At 41.2% G+C, this 27,615-nt stretch overlaps 1 protein-coding gene across 2 annotated transcripts in view; it reads right to left on the bottom strand.

Annotated features, from left to right (window-relative positions):
* Positions 1–14,390: 14,390 nt before the first annotated feature.
* The window catches only part of LOC122564724 (tubulin beta chain-like), a 39,355-nt gene continuing 26,130 nt past the window's right edge, over positions 14,391–27,615 (bottom strand). For both annotated transcript variants that reach the window (XM_043719851.1, XM_043719852.1), the window contains exons 2-4: positions 26,042–26,150; positions 25,838–25,948; positions 14,391–16,087 (exon numbers count right to left, since the gene is read on the bottom strand). In XM_043719851.1, the coding sequence (XP_043575786.1) occupies positions 15,018–16,087; positions 25,838–25,948; positions 26,042–26,150 (1,290 nt within the window). In that variant the 3' untranslated portion in view covers positions 14,391–15,017. The remainder of the gene's footprint in view (positions 16,088–25,837; positions 25,949–26,041; positions 26,151–27,615) is intronic.

Genomic DNA, 27,615 nt, shown 5'->3' with positions numbered 1-27,615 from the left:
TTTTTGTTCCTTATCTCAAACCAAATCCATTCTGCCCTTGACCCCTCTGGGACATCCTCTTTCTCCAGTTCTGCACCGATCTTAACCAATCCCACACCTTCTTCCCCTTTTCCTATCTTTATTGAACACCTTGTATCCAGGAATATTTAACACCCAGTCCTGTCCTCATTTGAGCCACATCTGTAAGAGCAACAACACCAGATTTCCACTTGGTAATACGGGTCTGTAACTCCCCAATCTTACTCGCCATACTCCACGCAGGCCCATACATGCACACAGTCGATTGGATTTAGAAATTATTACTCTCTTCCTCACTGTGACCTGGCCAAATAAGTTACTCTTATTTGGGGCTCAAGGGCGGAGGAGCGGGAAGTGGAGGAGATGCGGTGGAGGGCACCGTCGACCACGTCGGGGGGGAAATTGCGGTCCTTGAAGAAGGAGGCCATCTGTGTTGTACGTATTTTGAACTGGTCCTCCTGGGAGCAGATGCGGCGGGCCGCCTTCCTGACCTGCAGTCTTCTTCTTGTCCTCTCCGCCTCCACCCTACTCCGACCTATCACCTTCACCTTGACCTCTTTCCACCTATCACATTTCCAACGCCCCTCCTCCAAGTCCCTCCTCCCTACCTTTTATCTTCTCGTGCTGAACACTCTCTGCTCATTCCTGAAGAAGGGCCTGTGCCCGAAACGTCGAATCTCCTGTTCCCTGGATGCTGCCTGACCTGCTGTGCTGTTCCAGCAATAAAGTTTCAACTTTGTAGATGGTAGGCATTGCTGCCACTGAGCATCAGTGGTGGATTGTGGGAGGGAGTTTGGTGTGTTTTGTTCAAGGGTGCAAGATCAGCAAATTGGGGGAAAACTTTTCAGGCAAATTATCACTCGGCGTGCAGTTAACTTGTCTCTAACCTGTCAACAGTGGAACCAATGGTTGGTCAAATGGTGTGACCTTTAAAAAACTTAGCAATGTACAGAAGAACTGGGATGTATTATTAGAAAACCATGGCAGGCATCAAAGGGATATTTCAAAATACAGAGAATAGACACATTCTGGTGAGAATGAAACACTCCAAGGAGGGGGAGGGGGGGGAGGGAGGGAGGAGAGGAAAGAAATCCAACTCTGCATTAAATGATAAATTCAAGATATCAAATTTAAACAAAAAGCACGTAATTGAGCGGACAGATGGCAGTTCAGAAGGACCTGCACACGAAGGACCAGTTGCACTTAAACTGGAGGGGCACCAATGTCCTGGGTGGGAGATTTGCTAGTGAACTTCAGGAAGTTTAAACTAGTTTGTCAAGGGGATGGGAACCAGAGCTACAGATCAGAGGGTAGTTGTTGAACGGACAGAAATGGAATGTATCAACACAGTTAATAAGGCAAAGGGCTGGATTAAAGTGTGTCTGATTCAATGCAAGGAATAAGAGTCATGAACTTAAAGCATGGATCAGTACTTGGAGCTACGATGTTGTGACCATAATGGAGACATGGATTTCACAGGGGCAGGAATGGTTGCTGGGTATTCCAGGGTTTAGATCTTTTAAAAAGAGCGGGGCAGGGAGTAGCATTGTTAATTAGAGAGCGCATTTGCAGAAAAGAGGATTGTTGACGAGTGTTTGTCTACTGAGTTAGTATGGATGGAAATCACTAACAGGAAAGAAGCAGTCACTTTATTGGGTGTTTTCTATAGACCCCCCCCCCCCCCCCCCTCCAATAGCAGCAGAGAGATGGAAGAACAGATTGGACAGTAGATCTTGGAAAGGTGCAGATGTAACAGAGTTGTTATGGGTGACTTCAACTTCCCCAATATTGATTGGAACCTCCTCAGTGCAGATGGTCTGGATGGAGCAGATTTTGTCAGGTGTGTCCAGGAAGGATTCCTGACTCAATATGTAGATAGGCTGACTAGGGTAGAGGCCATACTGGATTTGGTGCAAGGCAACGAGCCAGGCCAGGTGTCAGATCGCTTGGTGAGAGAGCATTTCAGTGACAGTGACCACAACTGCCTCACCTTAACCATAGCCATAGGAACAGACAGTATGGGAAGGTTTTCGATTGGGGAGGGGAAATAATACTGTCATGAGACAGGAGCTGTGAAGTATAAATTGGGAACAATTGTTCTACGGGAAAGACACATCAGAAATGTGGAGGCTGTTTAAGGAGCACTTATGAGTGTTGGATAACTTTGTACCACTGAGACAGGCAAAGGAATGGTAAGGTGAAGGAGGCTTGGATGACAAGAGCAGAGGAGGTTCTCATCAAAAGGAAGATGGAAGCTTACTTAAGGCTGAAGAAGCAAGGATCAGTTACAGCTTTAGAGGATTACAGGGTGGGTAGGAAAGAACTCAAACATTGACTGAAGAGAGCTGGGAGGGGGCACGAAAAAGCCTTGGTGGGAAGGATTAGGGAAAATCCAAAGGCATTCTACACATATGTGAGAAGTAAGAGAATGATCAGAGAGAGGGTAGGGCTGATCAGGGATCTTGTGGAGGGAACTTGTGCCTGGAGTCTGAAGAGCAGGGGAGACCCTAAATGAGTTTTTTGCTTCAGTATTCATTAGAGAGATGTACCTTGTTGACAGTGAGAACACCATGGACCAGGCTAATAGGCTTGAACAGATCGATATTAAGGAAGTGGATGTGCTGGAAATTCTGGGAAGCATCAAGATAGATAAGTCTCCAGGGCCAGACCAGATATACCCAAGGGTATGAGGAATGAGATTGCTGCGTCTCTGGCTATGATCTTTGCATCCTCACTCTCCACAGGAGTAGTACCAGCTGAGTGGAAGGAGGTGAATGTTGTTCCTCTGTTCAAGAAAGGGAATAGCGAAATCCCTGGGAATTACAGACCAGTCAGTGTTACATCTGTGGTAACCGAGGTACTGGAAAGGATTCTGAGATAGGACTTATGACTGTTTGATTAAAAGTAGTTAGCATGGCTTTGTGAGGGGCAGGTCATGCCTCACAAGCCTTCTTCAGTTCTTTGAGGACATGATGAGTCAAGTTGACGAAGGCTGAGCAGTGAATGTGGTATATATGGATTTCAGTAAGGCATTTGATAAGGTTTCCCCTATGGTGCGCTCATTCAGAAAGTTAGGAGGAATGGGATACAGGGAAATTTGGCTGGCCAAAAGACGACAGCGAGTGGTACTGGATGGAAAATATTCTCTGGAGGTCAGTGACCAGTGGTGTCTCTAAGGAATCTGCTCTTGGGCCTCTGCTCTTTGTAGTTTTTAATAAATGATTTGGATGAAGTGGAAGGTTGGTTAGTGATGACACAAAGGTCGGTGGTGTAGATAGTGTTGAGGGCTGTTGCAGGCTACAACATGACATTGATAGAATGCAGAACTGGTCTGAGAAGTAGCAGACGGAGTTCAACCTGGCCAAATGTGAAGTGATTCATTTTGGAAAGTCGAATTTGAATGCTGAATACAGGATTAAAGACAGGATTCTTGGCAGTGTGGAGGGACAGTGGGATCTTGGGGTCCACATACAAAGATCCCTCAAAGTTGCCACGAAAGTTGATAGGGTTTTTAAGAAGGCTAATGGAGTTTTGGCTTTCATTGACTGGGGGATTGAGTTTAAGAGCTGTGAGGTTTTGCTGCAGCTGTATAAAACCCTGGTTAGACCACACTTGGAATATTGTGTCCAGTTCTGGTCGCCTCATTATAGGAAGGATGTAGATGCTTTAGAAGGTGCAGATGAGATTTACCAGGATATTGCATGGATTGGCGGGCTTGTCTTATGAAGAGAGTTTGAGTGAGCTTGGGCTTTCACACTGGAGAGGAGAAGGAAGAGAGGTGACTTGATAGAGGTGTACAAGGTAATGAGAGTCATAGAGAGAGTAGATAGCCAGAGACATTTCGCTAGGCAGAAGGGTCATGACTTTAAGGTGACTGGAGGAAGGTATAGGGGAGATGTCAGAGGTAGGTTCTTTACACAGAGAGTGGTGGGTGTGTGGAATGCACTGCCAGCATTGGTAGTAGAGTCAGAGATATTAGGGACAATTAAGCAACTGCTGGACAAGCACATGGATGGCAGTAAATTGAGGGGTGAGTAGGTTAGGTTAATCTTAGATTAAGATAAATGCTCAGCACAACATTGTGGGCCAAAGAGCCTGCACTGTGCTGCATTGTTCTATTAACAAAATCAAAATTGACTATCATGCTTCATTTATACAGGACACTGGTGAGACCATATCTGGAGTATGTATACAGTATTGGTGTAACTTCATGTCTTTATCATCTCTACCCAACAGCTTCCACATCATAGTTTCCTGAACGGGGGTCACCATTGGATGCTAATCCCATCATTAACTAACACAGCCACCCCCTGAGGTTTCTGTCCTTCCTAAATATCGTGTACTCTTCAATATTTAGGTTCCAATGTATGTCATCCAGCAGTCATGTCTGTGACGTTTAGAGTCATAGAAATATACAGCATAGAAACTGACCCTTCGGTTCAACTCTTCCATGTCGACCAGGTATCCCAACCCAATATAGTCCCACCTGCCAGCACCTGGCCCATATCTCTCCAAACCCTTCCTATTCATATACCCATCCAGATGCCTTTTAAATGTTGCAATTGTACCAGCCTCCACCACTTCCTCTGGCAGCTCATTCCATACCCGTACCACCCTCTTGTGTGAAAACGTTGCCCCTTAGGTCTCTTTTATATCTTTTCCCTTCTCACCCTAAACTATGCCCTCTAGTTTTGGACTCCCCCACCCCAGGGAAAATAGTTTTGTCCTATTTATCCTATCCATGCCCCTCATGATTTTATAAACCTCTATGAGGTCACCCCTCAGCCTCCGATGCTCCAGGGGAAACACCCCAGGACCTTACCATTAAGTGTATAAGATCTGCTAAGATTTGCTTTCCCAAAATGCAGTACCTCACATTTATCTAAATTAAACTCCATTTGCCACTTCTCAGCCCCCATTGGCCCATCTGATCAAGATCCCATTGTAATCCAAGGTAACCTTCTTCTGTGTCTACCACACCTCCAATTTTGGTGTCATCTGCAAACTTACTAATCATACCTCTTAAGCTCACATCCAAATCATTTATTTGTGGTGATATCATTTCCTATGGTGATGTTACTTCCTGTTCTTTTTCTCATGGGGTGGTAAATGGGATCCAAGTCAATGTGTTTGTTTATAGAGTTCCAATTCAAATGCCATGCTTTTAGGAATTCTCGCGCAAATCTCTGTCTGGCTTGTCCTAGGATAGATGTGTTGTCCCCGTCAAAATGGTGTCCTTCCTCATTCGTATGTAAGGATACTAGTGATGTTCATGTATCCTGGTGGCTAGTTTTCTGCCTGTTTGTCCAATGTAGTTTTTGTTACAGTTATTGCAAGGTATTTTGTAAATGACATTAGTTTTGCTTGCTTATATAGAGTCTTTCAAGTTCATTAGCTGCTGTATTTGGACACTGGAAACAGGCAGAAAACAAGCCACAAGACATACGAACATCAACTAGCCACAAAAAGACATGACCCGCTCTCTCTAGTATCCCTACATAAAGATGAGGAAGGACACCACTTCAACTGGGACAACACATCCATCCTAGGACAAGCCAAACAGAGACATGCGCGGGAATTCCTAGAAGCATAGCATTCCAACCGAAACTCTATCAACAAACACATTGATTTGGATCCCATTTACTACCCGAGGAAAAAAAACAGGAACTAACATCACCATAGGAAATAATATCTCCACAGGAAATGACATCATCGACCTAAGGAAACAAACACATAACCGAAACTCTATCAACAAACACATTGACTTGGATCCCATTTACTACCCCTGAGGAAAAAAAACAGGAACTAACATCACCATAGGAAATAATATCTCCACAGGAAATGACATCATCGACCTAAGGAAACAAACACATAATTAGAAAGTTGGCTGTACCACCAATACTTCATTCAGAGGCTCACTGAAGATGTTACCTAGTATGGTGATGGAACGTCTGAAAATGAATCTTCCAGCTCAGCAAACAAGCCTACATCCAGATCCTCAACATGAGCTACAAATCTTCTCAAAACTCACTAATTTGGACAGGTATGTGAATGGAATAGGTATGGAGGGATATGGACCAAACACAGGTAAAAAGGACTAGATAAACAATGAAAATTAGGTGGCATGGACAAGTTAGGCCGAAGGACCCATTTCTATGTGGTAAACCTATATGACTGTAACAGTTCCAAAAGGAAGCTCACCACTACTTTCGCCAGAGAAATTTGCAATCAATGGTGACCACATCACAGCAGTGGTTAAAAATAAACAAACATTCAACCTATAGAAAGTGATTGGAGAATTAATAATAAAAGATAAAGAGATGGAAGATGAATAAAATTTTGCTTCAATCTTCACTATAGAAAATGCAAGTAATATCCCAGAATTAGCCGTAATTCAGGATATGGAAGTAAGAAAGGAAATTTTTTTTAAAATTACAAACACTAGGGAGTACCCAAAAAATTGGAGTTGTAGGCTGACAATTCCCAGGGTCCTCAGTAACTTCATCCTGCAGTATTAAGTAAGTTGTGAGATAGTTTATGCATTGTTTTAGTTTTCCAAAATTCCCTTGATTTGAAAAGTAGGGAATGTAACTCCTTTAATCAAAAAGACATAAAACAGCAAAGTACAGGCCAGCTAGCTTAACATATGTCATAGGGCAGATGTAATTCGTTGAACACTTTAAGTCCAAGGTAATTAGGAGAGGTTCATATGGTTTTGTGAAATTAGGCTATGTTTAACTAATTTATGGATTATGTGAGCAACTAACATGTGCTGTGGATAAAGGGGAACCAGTGGATGTGCTGTAATTAAATTTCGATCAGGTATTTCATAAGAAGTCACAAATGTTCCTGCAGAATATACTAGGCAACATATTGGCATGGATAGACGTTTGACTGGCTAACAGAAAAGAGTAGGCATAAATGAATCTGTTTTTGGCTCGCAAGACGTAACAGGTGATGAGCCACTTTAATCAATGATGGTACCTCAACTTCTTGCATCAAATTTATTTATATAAGTTGTAAGTACTGAAATTATGGTGACTAGGAAACTATGGTGGCAGAGGAATGTAAGTTGTGAAGAAGACATGAAGAAACTGTAAAGTTATATAAATAGGTTAACTGTTATGACACGGCGGTGAACCCCTCTGTTAATTAAACCAAACACTTAGAAAAGCTCTGCTGGAAAAACGCAGCAGGTCAGGCAGCATCCAAGGAACCATCTTCGAGGAGGTGACCAAGCATGTGGATGAACATGGATGGGTACTTAATCTAGGTTAGAAGTTCGGCACAACATCGTGGGCCGAAGGGCCTGTTCTGTGCTGTATTGTTCTATGTTCTATGAACAGGAGAAACGTGAATTCCCCTGTTCCTTGGATGCTGCCTGACCTGCTGCGCTTTTCCAGCAACACATTTTCAGCTCTGATCTCCAGCATCTGCAGACCTCACTTTCTCCACTTAGAAAAGCTCACCTCACCTCATAATCAATTAAAGTATGAGTAACCGAGAACTCCCCAAATTCCATTACTTAAAGAAAAATATCAATTTTTTAAACTCTAAATATGAACATTAAACAGCAACTATTTACAATTCTAAACTTCCTTGCTCTTAAAGGTCTGTATTCTACCTCCAACTCTGTAACAGTATACAGATCCAATAAAAAGCCCATATTAAAGTTACATCAACTTAGTTTTCAAAACCAAATAGTGGCTTTCGTCATCAGCATTTATCTTCTTCTGGATGTAGATCTCTCTGGGTCTTTAGTCTTTTGCTGCAAAGATGTTTCTTATGAAAAAGTACCTTTGATAAAGAATGTTTTGAATGGCAGTCTCTCGCTCTAGATGGCAATTTACTGTTTAACTTCAAAAATTTCTGCTTCTTTAAAACCACAAACATGGGATTGTCTCATTTGGTTCAACGTTGTCAAAACAGTAAAATTCAAATTTGATTGGGTTTTAGTATCCGGGACATAATTTAAACTGATTGGTTAAATTTTACCTGTTGTGAAGGCAGTCACATGACAAGTGCCTGCAAACTCTCTCTGCCAAAACAGCCTTCACTCTTTCTTAAAGGTACAGTATATGTCTTCAACTATACAACACCTATCCCCTTAAGAAAAAAAAATGAACCATCACAATGAAAAGATGGCTTCATTTTGTTCCCCTAATTCTTAACCCCATTACAATGAAATACATACATAACATCGGCATTTGTTCAACCTTATCTATACTTTGTCCACTAAATCAACGATAACGCATCTGCTATCACATTCTTATGCAACATACACAATTTGTAAATTAAAAATCGGTAACATATGACTCCAATGAAATAGTCTCATATTGTCTTTAAATCGTTCCAAGAACGTAAGAGGATTGTGTTCCATGTACACAACTGTCTCCGACACATTGTTCATCACATAAACATTAAAATGCTGTAAGGCCAGTACCAAACTCAATAATTCCTTTTTGCTGGTAGAGTATTTTCTCTGGTGGGTGTTGAGTTTCTTTGAAAAGTAACCAACTCGCTGTTCAATTCTATCATCATCTTCCTGTGGCAGTAAAGCTCCAACTCCTATGTCGCCAGCATCGATTGCAACTTTGAAGGGTTTCAAAATGTTTGGAGTAACTAAAACTGGTGTGGTGGCTAATACTACTTTAAAATTGTTAAATGCCTCCTGACATTGTCTGTCCATAAAAATTTTGTGTTCTTCTTCAGCAAATCTATTAATGATACCACTATGCTGCTGAAATTTGGAACAAACTTCTGGTCGAAACTGCTTAGTCCCAAGAATGGAAGCACCTCTTCCTTAGAGGTTGGTCATGGAAATTCCTCGATGACCTTCGTCTTGTATTCCTTGGGGTCAACCTTCCATGACCAATTTTATATCCCAAGAACGCCACCTCCATCTTCGCGAACTCTATCTTTCTTAAGTTTATTCCCAGTTTTGCCTCTCTTAATCATTCAAAGAGCTTTGCCAACTACCATCTGATCTTTCCATGACTCACTAAAGATCACTACATCATCCAGATAGACTGCAGAGTTTGTTAACCCAGCCACAACTCTGTTCATGAGTCTTTGGAATGTGGCCGGTACATTCTTCGTTCCAAAGGGCATCACTCTGAATTGATATAGCCTATTTGGAGTTACAAACGCAGAAATTTCTTTCATTTTCTCTGATAAAGATACCTGCCAATAACCATGCAGTAAGTCCAACTTTCTCTCTAGAGTCCTCCAATCTTGGGACTGGGTATGGGTCTGATTTTGTTATGGTATTGACCTTCTGATAGTCCACACAAAACTGTTGAGTCTCATCAGGTTTGGGAACTAACATAATCGGAAAACTCCACTCATTCTGACTCAGTTCGATGATATCTTTGTTGAGCATCACATCCACTTCCTTCTGGACCTGTGTGGCATTTAAAGGATTGAACCTGTAGGGGTGTTGTTTATTGGAACAGCATTTCTTACTTCTACCTCACGCACAATCGCATTAGCCCTCCCCATCTTATTTCTGCATATGTCCTCATACTACTGCAACAAACCTTTCAACTGCATTCTTTGCTTTTGAGACGTACAGTTTACTAACCCATCCCACTCCTCAAATGTAATTTGAGGCACGTCAAACTCCAACACCTGGATTTGATTCCTCACTCCGCAGAGCAGAAACTAACACCTGTTTCTCCAGTTCCTTCACTCTATTATAATAAGGTTTCAACATATTCACATGACATGCCTGATTTATTTTCTATCCGGCATCTTTACCGGATAGCTTACCTGACTCAACGTTTTCTCAATTTGATAGGGACCACTAAACCTGGCTTTGAAGGGATCTCCAATCACTGGTAACAATACTAATATGTCATCCCCATAGGAAAACGTCTGAATTTCAGAGTTTTTATCTGCCATCTGCTTCAGTCTATGATGTGCCCTCTTCAGGTGCTATTTAGCTAACTCACTTACCCAATTTAATCTCTCTCTCACCTCAGATACACAATCCAAGTGTGAGATCTCAGGCTTTGGTCCTGTCAATGTTTCTGAAATTAATTTCAACAGGTCTCTCACTTCATGACCAAATGTTAACTCAAAACTAAGTAGATTCATTTGGGGCATCTCTAATGGCAAACAATACAAATGGGATATCTTCATTCCAGTCATTCTGGTAATCCTGACAGTACCGTCTTAACATTGTCTTCAGGGTCTGATGCCACCTTTTTAAAGTTCCCTAGGATTCAGGATGATACACACTTGATTTAAAGTGCTGTATTCCTAAGCTATCCATAACTTCCTTAAACAGCCTAGCTGTAAAATTAGACCCTTGGTCTGATTGAATCTTTCTGGGTAGCCCAGAAAGAAAGCTACTAACTCCTCTACCACCCTGTTTGCCTTAATACTTCGTAATGGAATTGCCTCCAGAAATCTGGTAGACACATCCAGTATGGTTAGCAAGTACTGGATCCCACTTTTAGTTCTCAGGAGGGGAACCTACACAATCAATCATAACCCGCATGAAAGATTCTTTGCAGGAATTTGTGCTGGTTTTATTACTGCCTGGGGCTTACCTACCATTTGGCATGTTATGATATACAGCAAAATTTAACCAAATCCTTGTGCATTCCAGGCCAACAGAAATGTTTTTGTACCTTAGTCTGAGTCTTCCTCACACCTAGGTGACCTCCTATTGGTAATTCATGTGCTACCCGTAACATTACAGTCTGTATGCTACCAGCAACACAATCTGGTGCACCTCTGCCCATTTTTCCTCTGCACTAACCTGCCGTGGTCTCCATTTTCATCTTAGGATTCTATCTTTAAGATAATAACCCTCAGGAATATTCTCTGCCTCTTTTTCTGAGTATGCATCAACATATAGATATTTTATTGTCTCATCTTTCTGTTGTAAATCTGCTAATGCCTTTCAGGATTACACTTCTGCCTGACCCTCTGCCTGTTCAGGTCTTTCCTGCACCATTACGTCAAACAGAGTGTCCGTTAATTGAACCTCAACTCCTCCATCTTTCTCCTCAGTTTTTGCTTCGTTCTGTGACTTATGATAGTGGGATTTTGTTACTAAACAGGGTAATTCCAGGGTATTTTTCTTTTAACTCCTTAGTTCCCTGGTCTTCCTTGGGCTTGTCCACAACAAAGAGTGTCACCCCCACCTTGGATCCTGTTAAATATTTCCCAAGAAGAAACTGTATTCTTGGAACTCACATTCTGTCAATCACTCCCACTGTTACTTCCCCAGTCTTGAATTGGTACTCCGACCTGATCTTATACAGGGGAGTGTTAAATTTCTGTCCATCTATCCCACAAGTTACCACTCTCTCAGGTAACAGGTTAGAAAGAGTGAAAATATGTTCAACTCTTACTATTAGAGACTAGTTAGATCCTGTATCTCTCAAAATTATAACTTCTTTCCCTTCTCCCTCAGTTCTTTCCGAGTAAACTTTACCCACAGATGCAAATTCTTTATAAAGATCACGCATTAACTCCATACCCAGCCCTTGCCTAGGCTGTGCATTCTCCTGCAGCTTGACTTTTCTTGGGGTTTCCTTCATTATTTTCACTAATGCCACTGTCTTAGCTTCTTTTCCCACATCTTTTCCCACAGTGTCTTTCTTTAACAACCAGCACTGTGACTTTACGTGTCCCACTTTACCACAGTGGAAACACCTGAGGCCTTTCACCTCCTTTTCACCCTCTAGGACTTCTTTTTTAAATTGTGATAAACAATTACCAGTGTTCTCTATTCTTCATTTTGTAGTGTAGGATCTCCCCTTCTCCCAATTTCTATCCTTCACAGGTTGAAATTCTTGTTGGAAGCTCAACTTTGCCTGATGCACCAATGTCTATGCATCTGTCATCTCTGCTGCTCTTCTCACTTCTTGAACTTTCTGTACATCCATGTGTATTCTGATCATCTCTGGAAGTGAGCTTTAAATCCTCCAGCAGAATAATTTCTCTTAGAGCCTCATAGGTCTTATCTATTTTTAAAGACCTGCACCCATCTATCAAAATGACTATGTTTAATTCTTTTGAACTCAACATAAGTCTGACCTGGTTCCTCCTCAATGTTTCTGAACCACTGTCTATCCACTTCTGGTACCACTTCATTAGCACTCAAAACAGTCTGTTTGACTCTTAATAATCTCTTGACCACTCATCTGACAGCGCTGCAAATACTTCATTAGCTCGTCCTATCAGATTAGTCTGAGTTAGCATTACCCACAAGTTCTCTGACGACTCCATCTGCCTTGCCAATTTTTCAAATGAAATAAAGAAGCCTTCGACATCTTTCTCATCAAAATGCAGGTGTTTTAACATACTTGTGAACTTCACTACCTTCTCTCTCCATCTCCATCCCGTTAACTTGACTTCCCTGGCTAAGTCACAACTTCTGAAGTTCAAATCCTTTTCTCTTTCTTTTCTCTCTCCCTTTCTTCTCTCTCTCTTTGCTCAACTAAGAATCTTCTCTCTCTTTCGTTTTCCTCCCTCTCATTTTGTTTATCTTCTAACTCCATTTTCCTCAATTGTAATTTAAGTTTAAACTCTACTGCACTTGTCTATTTCTCTGACAAACCTAAGTTCGTGACTAACTCCGCAACAATTTTAGTTTTACTTTTGTTCTTGGTTAAACTCAATTCTAAACCTCTTTGCTAATTGTAAAACATGGTCTTTTTCTGTCCTTCTAAACTTTCTTAGCAAATTTGAGAATCATCTTCAAACCCCAGAACCTTTAGCAATTTTAATTTAATCTATCACAAATAACCAAAATTAAACAAATTGTCTCACCTACGTCTTATTTGATGATCTAGGACACTAACCAGCAAGTTTTTAAATCTGCTGGGATCTTTTGTACCCCAAATCTGTTTAAATCTGTCCAAATCTCAGATTGGATCTGTCTAAACCTGTCCAAATAATGGACCCAAGTCCCTAAACTGTTACGACACAATGGTGAACCCCTCTGTTAATTAATCCAAACACGCAGAAAAGCTCACATTGCCTCATAATCTATTAAAATATGAGTGACAGAGAATTCCCAAACTCCACTATTTAAAGAAAATTTAACTCTAACAGTGAACATTAAACAACAACTATTCACAACTCTAAGCCTCATTTCTCTTAAAGGTCTGTATTCTACCTCCAACTCTATAACAGTATACAGATCCAATAAAAGCCCCTATTAAAGTTCCATCAACTTAATTTTCAAAACCAGACAGTCATCAGCATTTGTCTTCCTCTGGCTGAAGATCTCCCTGGGTCATCTTTGGTCTTTTGCTGCAAAGATGTTTCTTATGAAAAGGTACCTTTGAAAGAGAGTGTTTTGAATGGCAGTCTCTCTATATAGATGGTAGTTTACTCTCTCACTAACTTTCAAAACGTCTGCTTTTTTTATACCCCAAACATCAGATCATCTCATTGGTTTGACGTTGTCAAAATAGTAAAATTCAAATTTGATTGGGTTTTAGTATCCTGGGGCATAATTTAAACTGATTAGTTAAATTCAAACTGTTGTGAACATAGCAACTAAAACTCAGTTATTCTTTTCGCAGCCAAATGTTACATATTTTCAATTTTCCAGTACACTCTGAGACTGCTAGACAGTCACATGACAGGTGCCTACAAACTCTCACTTCCAAATCAGGCTTCACTCTCTCTTAAAGGTACAATACACAACTCCAAATTCGTAACATAAATGAGTTGGCAAAGATGGAGGAGTATCTTGTGGAAAATGTGCAACTGTCCATCTTGGCTGGAAGAATGGTGAGAGATTGCAGAACTCTGAGATGCAGAGAGATCTGGGTGTCCTAGTGAGTAAACTGCAAAAGATCAGTTTCAGGTACAGAAAGTAATTAGGAAAGCTAATAGAATGTTATTATTTATCATGGGGGCAACTGAATATAAAAGCAGGAAGGTTGTGCTTGCTACAGAAATGGGAAGATTATACAGGCATTGGTGAGACCATGTCTGGAGCACTGTGTACTGTATTAAACACTTTATGGTGTGAGTTCATTAACAGCAGTTCACAGTACGTTTACTAGAGTAATACCTGTATTGTCTTATGAGGAAGTGTTTGACACGTTAGGTTATATCTGCTGGAGTTTAGAAGAATATGAGCTGAAAATGTGTTGCTGGAAAAGCGCAGCAGTCAGGCAGCATCCAAGGAACAGGAGAATCGACGTTTCAGGCATAAGCCCTTCTTCAGGAAACTTATGCCCGAAACGTCGATTCTCCTGTTCCTTGGATGCTGCCTGACCTGCGCTTTTCCAGCAACACATTTTCAGCTCTGATCTCCAGCATCTACAGCCCTCACTTTCTCTCTTTAGAAGAGTATGAGGCAACTTAACTGAAATATGTGATCGTAAATGGTCTTAACAAGGTGTACATGAAAATGTGCTTTTCCTCTTGTGGGAGAGTCTAAAACTAGGGGCATCTGTTTCAAAATAAGGAGTCACCCATTAAAGTCCAAGATGAGAAGAATTTTTTTCTCTTGACTCTTGGCTCTTTGGAACTCTATTTCTCAAAAGGTGGTGGGAACAGTTTTTGAAAATTTTTAAGGCAGTAATGGATTGATTCTTTATAAGCAAGGATATAAAAGGTTGCAGGAGTGAGCAGATCAGCTATGATTTTAATGAATGGTGGGGCAGGTCTGAGGAGCACGGCAACCTGTCCTGCTTCTTCTTCCAACGAGAATCTTGCATCATGATACAAAGTATCCTTTGCCATTGCATTACTTGGGTTTCAAGGATTCTGGAATTACATTAAGGAAGTGCTATGGGATAGCTGGCCAACATGGATCACAGGGGTTCTCCCGGCTGCACAGTTAATATACTTCAACTGCACACATTGTTTTAACTCTTCAACCAGTCAATACTCCAAATACTGTCAGATGATTTTAATTAGTCCATTCACTATCAAGATGAGATTGTGTGAACAGTGCAGGAGAGAGAGGACCTATTTGGAGAGACCTGTAAAGAATCAAGAGCTCAAAATAAAGGTGTTCAGGATTCTTCATCATCATCATCAACCTCATCTACATAATACTGAGCCCCCTCATTCACTTGAACTTCCTGATAGTACTGGTACTCAGCTATCAAATCCAGCATGTCAGCCTCAGCCTCTGTAAATTCCACTTCATCCATGCCCTCACCGGTGTACCAATGCAAGAAAGCCTTCCTCCGGAACATGGCAGAAAACTGCTCACCAATGCGCTTGAACAGCTCCTGGATGGCCGTCGTGTTGCCAATGAAGGTGGCTGCCATTCTGAGGCCTCGGGGTGGGATGTCACAGACAGCCGTCTTGACATTGTTGGGGATCCACTCTACAAAATAAGGACTGTTTTTGTTCTGGATGTTCAACACCTGTTCATCCACCTCTTTCATGGACATGCGACCCCGGAAAACAGCAGCAACGGTCAGGTAGCGGCCGTGTCGAGGATCACAGGCTGCCATCATGTTCTTGGCATCAAACATTTGCTTGGTAAGCTCAGGTACTGTCAGGGCACGGTATGGCTGGGTACCACGACTAGTCAGAGGAGCAAAGCCAGGCACAAAAAAATGTAGGCGTGGAAAGGGGACCATGTTCACTGCTAGTTTACGCAGGTCAGCGTTGAGCTGACCAGGGAAACGCAGACACGTTGTTACACCACTCATGGTGGCTGATATTAGATGATTCAGGTCACCATAAGTGGGAGATGTGAGTTTGAGGGTTCGGAAACAGATGTCATGCAGAGCCTCATTATCAATACAGAAGGTCTCGTCTGTATTCTCTATGAGGTGGTGAATAGATAGAGTTGCATTATAGGGCTCTACCACAGTGTCTGATACTTTGGGTGAAGGAATAATACTGAAAGAGAGCATCATTCTGTCAGGGTATTCTTCACGGATCTTGTTGAGGACAAGAGTGCCCATGCCAGCACCAGTACCACCACCCAGTGAATGGATAAGCTGGAATCCCTGGAGGCAATCACATCCCTCAGCCTCCTTCCTCACCACATCCATGACAGAGTCGGCCAGTTCAGCTCCTTCAGTGTAGTGACCCTTGGCCCAGTTGTTAGAGGCACCACTACGTCCTGGAACAAAGGATGCCAAATAAAGAGTTTTACTAGAAGACAAGAATATTAAAGGTCAATGAAAGGCTGCTTGCCCCCAACAACCTTACGTCCCTCCCACTAATCCAAATCCTGCAGCTAGCATTCCGAACACTTTTCATGACATTATTTCTAATATTTCTTGTGATAGTATATTACATATACTTTTAAGGAAACAATATTTCAATACCTGCTTAAATTAATTATTCACTAATTAAGGTCCTCTGGTACTGCTGTGAAGGCTTTTTAACAATTTAGTATTTTATATCTTTCAACAAGATTGCCCTTAATATTTCTTAAGACACTAAAACTTGGTTCCTTTCAGCCTTCTCAACCCACCCCTTTACATGTGGAATTTTTCTTTGATATGTTTCCTGCATCCCTCCTCCAATATGCACATTTCCTTTTTTTGAAGTATTTGCTTAACGTCAACTGTTGCACCAGATGAAGTGAACATGAAGGAATCTCCTTCTCAAGTTTTCACCTTGTTTGATGCTTGGTAAACTGCCACCAGTTATCTGTCTCTCTGATGAGAAAGCAGTTCTACAGATCTCTGGTAACTGCGGCAATGTTTCTGTTAGTCTTCAACGTTTGACGTGCTCTGAACAATGAAGCAATAACTCACAATACAGCCATTGTTCTTACATTGCACTGAAGAACTCTTCAGGCATTTAAAAACTTTTAATACATCTAATTTTTTTACTGCGAGGTCTCCATCACCACATCACTCTCTGTCAATTTCATCCCATATGGATTTGAAATTTTGTTTGTAAGTTGCGAGGTTCGAGATGGGAAATTCCCTGTTGGATGTAGTCAGACGACCTGCTCTCAGATGCAGTGTGGAGTTGGCTACATGGTTGCCAAGTGCTGAGCTCAGCTTTTTACAGTTTGTTCCAATTATTGTTACATTTTAGGCTTTCTAACAGTTACTCCATACAATGCATCAGTCCTCCATTTACACCAACTCATGCCATTGTAAAGGCAAACTCATTCAATATCTACCATGGGCAGACCTCAGATTGCGATAAAATGAAATGAACAATATAAAAGAAAACTCCAAACCATGAAATGCATCCAAAACATTTGAATTTGCTCAAATAATTGCATATAAAATCTACCATATTCAAAATCCTGCATTAAAGACAGCTAGTCCTGTACTAACCTCTTTGAGCTGTAAACTTACAACCCTCTACTGAAATAATGACAGGTTATGCAAAGCAGCCAAGCATTAAAAATGACATATTGATAGCACTGGGGTAATGTCAACAAACAGTTATTGTACATGTTAGACCAATGTTTTTTTAACTCTCAATAACAGTCTTTTTTTAAATTGAAAGGATAAGGGAATTAAATCTATCAGATTGGCACAGTTGCTCAGTGGTTTGCACTGCTGCCTCACAGCGTCAGGGACCCAGGTTCGATTCCAGCCTCGGGCGACTGTCTTGTGTGGAGTTTGCACGTCCTCCCCATGTCTGTGTGGATTTCCTCTGGGTGCTTTGGTTTCCTCCCACATTCCAAAGATGTGCAGAGTAGGTGAAATGGCCATATTAAATTGCCCATTGTGTCAGGTGCATTACTCAGTGGGAAATGAGTCTGGGTGTTTTACTCATCGGAGGGTCAGTGTGGACTTGTTGGGTCGAAGGGCCTGTTTCCACACTGTAGGGAATCTAATCTTAAATAGCTTCACAAGTATTTTTACCTCTCACTGGCACAGCTGGGCTAAATTTTTAACTTTTAAAAGGGCAAAGAGTTTGACAGTTCCTTAACCATCATTTAAGTGCATTTGTGATGACAAAAGTCATCGTAACTCTCACAATGCAGGTTAAGGCACTTGGTACTGTGAAAATGGCAGACAAGTATTCGAGTGGTCTTGCTAAGTTTGGGTTTCCTGCATGTCAGAGTCACGCTGTGCCCCGTTTGCCCCTTATCAGTGAAAATGAAAGGTGTCAGAAACTGGAATGGGATTCTGAACACGGATTGTGCCTGTCATTTTAAAGGCCCACGGAGTTGCCAAGACTCTGAAAATCCAGACCACAGGAAGGAATTCAGATTAGTTACACAGCAGGATAAAGAAACTGAAAGTAAGACTCAGTGCAAATGTAAAGGTTAAAAAAAGGGCATACCTGTAATTTGAATAACAATTGACTTACAATTTAATATTTCTAGTGTATAAACCCAACAAGAAATTAAATGTGGAACTCATTATCCCTGGGTGCATTTGAGGGGTAAGGGGATAGACAACTACAATGATAGACTTAGATTAAGAAAGGTGATTGCGACTTGAGTTGAGCATAAACATCACACGGACCTTACTCTGAAAGTATGTCCTCTAGTCCTGGATTTCCACATGAGGTGAAACATTCAACATTTACCATGTCAAGTCCATTGAACTGTATGCATCAGTAAGATCATCTCCCACTTTTTTAAACTGAGACTTTAGGTTTCATGGTTTAATCTTTCCTCATAAAACAACCAATCATCTCAGGAATCAATCTCGAAAATTTTCTTTAAACTGCCTCCAATAGAAGATTATTCCTCCCAAACGAAACCAAAATAATATGCAATATTTTAGGTGTTGTCCCAACAATGTCTTGTAAAATTGCAGCAAGACTTCCATAAATTATACTTCAACCCTTTGACAATAGAGGCCAACTTTCCATTTACTTTCCTAGTTACTTAGTATAATTGCATGTTAACTTTGTGATTCTTGCACAAGCTCACCCAGATTCATCTATCACCACAACATTCTGCAGTCTCTTTCCATTCAGATAATATTTTGGTTTTCGGTTCTTCTTATTAAAATGAATAGCCATACATTTTCTCAAAAACAATAGCTGTCAATTTTATTCCCATCTTTCTCTTAACAGCAATTTTTGCTTGAGCCCCTCATCCACGTCATTAAATTAGATAGAAAAAGTTCAGCCCCGAGGATTGATCCCTCTGCTACCTCATGGTTTGTCAACATGAAAATGATTCCTTTATTGCAACTTTGTTTTTTGTTAGTTGGCCACTCGTGGACACTGCCTTAGAATTAGAGGGGGTAAATTCAGAACAGAAATGCGGAGACATTTCTTCAGCCAGCGGGTGGTGGGCCTGTGGAATTCATTGCCGCAGAGTGCAGTGGAGGCTGGGACGCTAAATGTCTTCAAGGCAGAGATTGATAAATTCTTGATGTCACAAGGAATTAAGGGCTCCAAGGAGAATGCGGGTAAGTGGAGTTGAAATGCCCATCAGCCATGATTGAATGGCGGAGTGGACTCGATGGGCCGAATGGCCTTACTTCCGCTCCTATGTCTTATGGTCTTATCTACATTACCAAGAATCTTACCATTACCTCAAATGTCTTATAAGAAAGGCTTTTCTCATTGGAATGAAGAAGGATAAGAGATGCCTTGATAGAGATGTACAAGATGATGAGAAGCATAGACAGAGTGAACAGAGACTTTTTCCCAAGGTAGATTGAGGAGGCATAATTTTAAGGTGATTGGAGGAAGATTTAGGGGAGATGTCAGAGGTAGGTTCTTTACAGAGTGTTGCATGCGTGGAATGCACTGCCAGAAGTGGTAGTAAAGTCAAATACATTAGGGACATTTAAGCGACTCTTGTATAGGCACATGCATGTGAGTAAAATGTAGGGTATGTAGGTTAGCCTGATCTTAAGAGTAGGATAAAAGGTTGGTGCAACATCGAGGGCCGATGGGCCTGTACTGTGCTGTACTGTTCTATGTTCTTAATGGTAAGGTCCTGGTGAGTGTTGCTGAACAAAGAGATCTTCGAGTGCAGGTTCATAAGTTCCTCGAAAGTGGAGTCACAGGTAGTTAGGATAGTGAAGAAGGCGCTTGGTATGCTTTCCTTTATTGGTCAGTGCATTGAGTATGTCCACAGGAAAGATGTTGTGAAACCTGAAAGGGTTGAGAAAAAATTTACAAGGATGTTGCCAGGGTTGGAGGGTTTGACCTATAGGAAGAGGCTGAATAGTCTGTGGCTTTTTTCCCCGGAGCATCAGAGGCTGAGGGGTGACCTTATAAAATCATAAGGAACGTGGATACAGTAAGTAGACATGGTCTTTTCCCAGGGTGGTGCTTGTTTGGCATGAGCTGTGAAAGGAAGTGGTGGAGGCTGGTACAATTACAACATTTAAAAGGCATCTGGATGGGTATATGAATATGGTTTAGAAAGATATGGGGCAAATGCTGGTAAATGGGACTAGATTAATTTAGGATATCTGGTCGGCATGGATGAGTTGGACCGAAGGGTCTGTATATCTCTGAATCTTCCACTTCATGTTTAGTTTCAAATACTACTTTCACATCTGGGACGGGTCTTGGTGTAATAAAAGGTTTAATTGCACTCAAAATACACTGAACACTTCTGGGATTCATCTTCCTATTGTAAATCCTAAATTCTTTTTGTTTCTCAAAATATTAGCATTTCTATTCTCATTTCTCTTATTTATATTTCTTCTTTGGTGTTGTTGCATAGACAGTCTCATCAATTGGTTGTGTCCTCCATTTTCTGACATGTTGCTGAATTCCCCTTTCATGCTACAAATGCTGCTGTAAAGGAATGCTTTCCTAGGAATTAATTTAGTGATTACAGTTGTTGTTCTAGTAGTGTATGCTTATCCACAAATATGATGGTTAGCATTGCAGCCTTACAGCGCCGGGGACCTGGGTTCGATTCCAGCCTCGGGCGACTGTGTGTGGAGTTTGCACATTCTCCCCGCTGTGTGGGTTTCTTCTGGGTGTTCTGGTTTCCTCCCACAATCCAAAGATGTGCAGGTCAGATGAATTGGCCATGCCAAATTGCCCATAGTGTAGGTTATTAGTCAGGGGTAAATATAGGGTAGGGGTGGATTACTCTTAGTAGGGTCGGTGTGGACTTGTTGGGCCGAAGGGCCTGTTTCCACACTGTAGGGATTCTAATTCTAATACAAGGGTGGGTCAATAGGGTGGCACCTGTTCCCTTCTCAGGCTATCATCTAATAAAGTCTAAAGGGATGCAACAACCATAATATGCAAGAATTTTACATTCAATTTGAGGGAGAGGAGAGTGGGTCCAAGACTACTTTAAAATTTTAAATAACGGCACTTATGAAGGACTGAAAACGGATCTGGCTAAAATGAGTTGGTAAATTATGTTAAAGGATAGAGAGGCAGAGGCAGATATCTAAGGGGACATTTTGGACCACACAGAATAGATACATCCCAATGAGTAAGAAAAATTTAAAAGGGACAGACCTACCATCTGTGCTTAACTGGATATGTTAAAGGTAGTATTTGTAGTGACTTTAACGAGGTCAGCCAGGTGGACCTTGTAGAATATAAGTTCCAGGATTGAGACTGTTAACCTGGTCCAATCAGGGACCCGTGGCTGACAAAGATAAACAGGAGTGTGAGAGGTTCTGCTCACTCTGAGGAAACAGGATCAGTGACAAATATTATGGACATGTAAATACAGGGTCTATTAGTGGAGTTATTTCAGGGAGAAAACCCCTAGCCTATCCGATCTCTCCTTGTAATTCAAACCTTCCAGTCTCGCTAACATGTTTGTAAGTCATTTTTGCACCCTTTCCAGTTTAATAACATCCTTCCAACAGCAAGGCAACTAGAATTGTACGTAATACTCCAAATGTGGCCGTATCAGTGTCTTGTATAATTGTAACATGATGTCACAACTCCTGTACACAATGCTCTGACCGATGAAGCCAAACATGCTAAACTCCTTTTTCACCACCCTGACTACCTGTGACCCCACTTTCAAGGAATTATACAGCTGCATCCTTAGGTCTCTGTTTAACAACACTTCCCAGGGCCGTACCATTGTGTAGGCCATGCTCTGCTTTGTCTCACCAAAATGCCACATCGCACATTTCTCTGAACTAAATATCTGCCATTCCTTGGCCCACTGGCACAGTTGTTCAAGATTCCATTGTATTTTTAGATAATCTTCTTCACTGTCCACTATAACACCAATTTTGATATCATCTGCAAACTTACTAACCATGCCTCCTTTATTCTCATCCAAATTGTTTATGTACATTATGGACAACAGTGGAACCAGCATAGTGGCACACCACTGGTCACAGTCCTCCATTCTGAAAAACAACTCTCTTGCACCACCCTCTGTCTCTGACCGTCAAACTTACTAGGCTACCATTTGGAACCTTGTTGAAGGCCTTGCTAAAGACCATGTAGACAACCGAAAGAACTGAAGAACGGTCACTGGACCCAAAATGTTAAATCTGATTTCTATCCACAGATGCTGCCAGACCTGCTGAGTTTTTTCCCACAATCTCTGTTTCTTGTCCATGTAGACATCTTCTGTTTTGCCTTCAACTAGCTTCTTAGTCACCTCTTCAAAAATCTGAAACCAGTTTGTGAGACATGATTTCCCACACTCAAAGCAATGCTAACTATCCCTGATTAGTTCCTGCCTTTCCAAATGCATGAGATCCTGTTTCTCAGAATCCGCTCCAACAACTTACCCACCGGTTTGTAGTTCCCCGGCATTTCCTTGCAGCCTTTCTTAAATAATGGCACAACATTAGCCACCCTCCAGTCTTCCGGCACCTAACCCATTGCTATCAATGATATAAGTATTTGCACTAGGAGCCCCACAATTTCATCCTTAGCTTCCCAAAGTGTTCTGGAATACACTTGATCAGGTCCCGGGGACTTCAGATAACTTCTCTTCTGTGATGTGGACTCTCTTCAAGACATCACTGTTTATTTTCCTGAGTTACCTAGTTTCCACATCTTTCTGTACGGTAATGTAGGTCATATCCCAGAAACTGTGATAAATCAGAAAATGAAAGAGAGGGAGGCACTTAGAAAAATCACAATCACCAGAGAAATACTGAGTAAATTGTTGGAACTGCAGGCAGACAAATGCCCAGGCCCTGATAGATTTCATCCTAGGATCTTAGAGGAAGTGGCTAGTAAGATAGTTTATGCACTGGTTTCAACTCCCTTGATTCAAGTTGGTCCCATTAAATTAGTCAATACCAAATGTAATTCCTTTATTCAAAGCTGGAGATGAAAAGCAGAAAATTATAGGCCAGTTAGCTTAAAATCTGTCAGATGGAAAATATTAGGTGCTATTATTAAAGAAGTTACAATATGGAAACTGGCTAAGTTCAAGGAAATCAGGCACAGTAAACATGATTTTGTTTGACCAATAATATCGGAAGTCTTCAAGGAGTTAACATTTGTTGTGGATAAAGGGAAACTGGTAGATGAACTGTGTTTATATTTCCAGAAACCATTTTGCTAAGGCACTACATCAGAGGTTGTTGTGGAAAATATAAGCTCATGGTGTAGGAGGTCTCATATTGATATTGTTAGAAGACTGGTTGGCTAACATGGAATAGGTTAGGAGTCCAAGATGTAACAACTTGATGTGCCTCAATGATTAGTCCTGGGACTTCAATTGTTTACCATTTATTAAAGTTACTTAGATGAAGTAATGGAAGATAGGTTTGCCAAATTTGCTGATGACACAAAGATAGTTAGGAATGTACCTTCTGAAAAGGACACAAAGAGGTTACAAAAAAGCAGAGAAGGTTAAGTGAGTGGGCAAAAATATGGCAAATAGAGTATAATGTGAGAAAATGTGAAAGTGTTCAGATTGGCTGGATGAATAGTGAGAAATGATATAGTTCTGAGATGCAGAGGGATCTGGGTATTCTTGTGCATGAATTGCAAAAACATCACAGTCCACCAAGTAATTCAAAAAGCAAATAGAGTCCTATCACTTATCACAACTGATTACAAAAATAGATAGGTTATGTTTCACTTATACAGGGTTGAGATTGCATCTGGAGTGCCGTGCATATATTAATAATTTATTACTTTATTATCTTTCAAGATGGTGGCAGAATAGGGGGCTGAGCTCAAGCTTTCTTTTTCATTATTTATTTTTGCTTTTGCTATTTTTCCTTTTTTTAATCTTAAATTTCATTAAAGCCTGAAGAGTGGCAGGTGAAGGAGGTGGCCTCCGAAGCAGCAGCAGAAACCCCCGGACGAGCTGCACATGGCTCCACCCCCACCCAGGTTCTCCCGGTGAGCAACGAACAGGTCCCAGGCTGACTCTGCCACCTTGGACTTACAGGTTAGGCCGAGGCTCCAGGTCCAGAACTCAGCCCAGGTGCCTGAAGGAAGAGAAAGCCAGTCTGGGCTCGAATTGGTGGTTTCCTGGTGAGACAATCCTGTCCCAGCATGGAGGTCTTGTTCCCATTTGGAGGTCTTCTTCATCGTCAGCATTGGCCTCGCAGGTGGTCTTGTCCAGGAGTGGTGGTCTCAACCTGGCAAGGCGGTTTTCTTTGGCAAAAGGTTCTAGCCCAGTATTTCAGCAGGCTGGCATAGCAATCTCATCAAGGCTGCATCTTCAGGATATTTCATCATTACTTACATCAGATGTCCACAAGTCCAGGCGCTGTCAACTGAAGTGATTAACTTTGTCTTAATTTAACCTTTTTTTTCATTCTTATGTATGACTCCTATCATTGATGTAGATACTGTGGTGGGGCGAGTTATAAACCTTTCACTGTATTTTTCTTGTGAAATTATACTTAACAATAAATTTGTATTCTATTCTGTTTAAGGAAGGATGTAAACTTGTTGGAGGTTGTTCAGAAAAGGCTTTCTAGACTGAGTGGGTTGTCTTATAAGGAAAGGTTGGACAGGATAGGTTTTGTCTGTGATGGAAGTGAAGACACAGTAGCTATATTTGCAGACAGAAAGAATAGGTAGAAAAGTATTTTGTGAAGAAGACATAAAGAGGATTCAGATGGATATTGATAGGTTGATTAAGTGGAAAATAATGAAGGAAAATCTGAAATTGTTCACTCGGCAGGAAGAATTAAAAAGCAGAGCATTACTTAAATGGAGAAGGATGCCAGATTTCCGAGATGCAGATAGATCTCTGAAATGTGAGACACAATAAGTTAGCATGAAGCTACAGCAAGTTGTTAAGGAGGCTAATGAAATACCTTCCTTTATTAAGAGACAATCTGAACACAAAAGTAAGGATGTAATGTTTGAATCATACAGGACACTCATGACATTAAGTACTGTGTGCAGTTTTGGCCTCCTTATTTAAGGAAGGATGTAAATACATTGGAAGTAGTTTACATGAGATTTATCAGATTGATACCTGGAATGATTTGGCTGTCTTCTCAGGTTGGATAGATTAGGTTTGTTTCCACTTTAGGTCAGAGAATGAGGGATGACTTAATTGAAACAAGTAAGATTCTGAACAGTTTTAACAAGGTGGAAGTGTGAAGCATGTTTCTACCTGGGGATGAGTCCAGTACTAGGGAGAGCTCCTTTAAAATAGGGGCCACTTATTTAGGACAGAGATTAGGAGAATTATTTTCTCTGAGAGGGTTATGCAACTTCGGAACTCTGCCTCAGAAGGTTGTGGAAGCAGGGTAATTTAATATTTTTGTGGCGTTCACCTTTAAGTCATTCTTCATCTCCAGAATCTTGTCATCTCCTATTGTAGACATCTGTAGGTTACTAAGCATCATTAATTTAGGTCTCTTCTAAAATAAATCCCCAGATGCTGAAGTACATTTCAAACACAAAGGCAAATTATTAAATCAACCATCAACTATGGAAAACAAGTATTTGCATTAAACTCATGAGGAATTTATCTAGGTTGAATTCCATGGTTATACCACACAAGAGTTACAAAGTACTACCAATGTTTACTTAAGACTTTGCTTACCAAACACAAAATTATCTGGTCTGAAGAGGTGTCCAAAGGGTCCTGAACGAACAGAATCCATAGTACTAGGTTCCAGATCCACAAGGATAGCACGAGGCACAAACTTACCACCTAGTCAGAAGGAGATATATGCTTTTATGCAGAAAATGAGCTATAAATAAATACGAATAGCTGGAAGCACCTGAAATGATGCAAAGTCAATACCTGTGGCTTCATTGTAGTAGACATTCATCCTCTCCAGTTGCAGGTCGCTCTCTCCACGATAGGTGCCCGTAGGATCAATGCCATGTTCATCACTGATGACTTCCCAGAACTAAACAAAAAAAGACATCAATCCAAATGTGGCATGGCAGCTCAGTGGTTAGCACTGCTGCCTCACAGCGCCAGAGACCTGGTTTCGATTCTACTCCCAGACAACTGTCTGCAAGAAGTTTGCACATTCTCCCCGTGTCAGCATGGATTTCCTCCTGGTGCTCCAAATTCCTCCCAAAGTCAAACTATGTATAGGTTAGGTGGATTGGCTGTGCTAAATTGCCCAGTGTCCAGGGATATACAGGCTAGTTGGATAAGACATGGGAAACGCAGAGTCACAGGGATAATGTAGGGAGGTGGGTCTGGATACTCGTCAGATGGTCAGTGTGGACTCAATGGGCCGAATGGCCTGCTTCCACACTGTAGAGATTCTATAATTCTACATGCAAGACACAGATCAGCAAAATGCTGTTGTTCATTAAAAGCTTGAAGGAAACTTGAGCTGAAGTCAACTCTGGGTCACTCATGTAGCATTCTTGCCTCTGAGTCAGTAGGCTCAGGTTACACCCCAAATACTTGAGCAGTCTCTTTGTTGATGCTGCAGTGCAGTATTAAGCAAGTGCTGCAGTCTCCCAGGACAGATGTTAACAAATCAAAGGTCAACATACATTATTCCATCTCATTATCCGAAGAGAAGGGGTATTCTCCCTAGTGTCCCTGCCAACATTTATCCCCCAACCAACAACTAAGAACAGATTATCTGATTGTTATCACGTTACCATTATTAGGGTCTTAACTGAACAAATTTTGTAAGGTTCTCTCCGTCATTACAGTTACAAGACTTCAACATCATACTTGACTGGCAGTGAGGTGCTTAACTTATACAGTTATTCTTGGAGGACATCTGGGCTGAGTTTTGGTAAAATTTAATTATAGTAGTTTTAATACAATGCAGCTCAACTCAAAGAAAGCATCTGCAATGCTATTGTGTTGAAAAAACTCTCACTTTTATGGTACTTTGCAGTAAGTGGTGTAGTGTAAGACACATGACAATCAATTTGCACACAAGATCCCAGATCCCAATGTGATGGTGACCAGATCATTTGTTTTTGAAGTATTAATTGAGGGCTATTTTAAAAGATTGCTTTGCCCTTCATTATTTTCTATTAAGGTTTTCAATGTGTCAAATAGTCCTCACCAGTGTGTTTTGATGAAGTGACTTAGACAATAGACAATAGGTGCAGGAGTAGGCCATTCTGCCCTTGGAGCCTTCACCGCCATTCAATATGATCATGGCTGATCATTCCTAATCAGTATCCTCTTCCTGCCTTATCTCCATAACCCTTGATTCCACTATCTTTGAGAGCTCTATCCAACTCTTTCTTAAATGAATCCAGAGACTGGGCCTCCACTGCCCTCTGGGGCAGAGCATTCCACACAGCCACCACTCTCTGGGTGAAGAGGTTTCTCCTCATCTCTGTCCTAAATGGTCTACCCCGTATTTTTAAGCTGTGTCCTCTAGTTCG

This window comes from Chiloscyllium plagiosum, chromosome 30 (genome assembly GCF_004010195.1).
Source record: "Chiloscyllium plagiosum isolate BGI_BamShark_2017 chromosome 30, ASM401019v2, whole genome shotgun sequence".
Taxonomy (NCBI): Eukaryota; Metazoa; Chordata; class Chondrichthyes; order Orectolobiformes; family Hemiscylliidae; genus Chiloscyllium; species Chiloscyllium plagiosum.
This window is presented reverse-complemented; position numbering and strand designations above follow the sequence as displayed.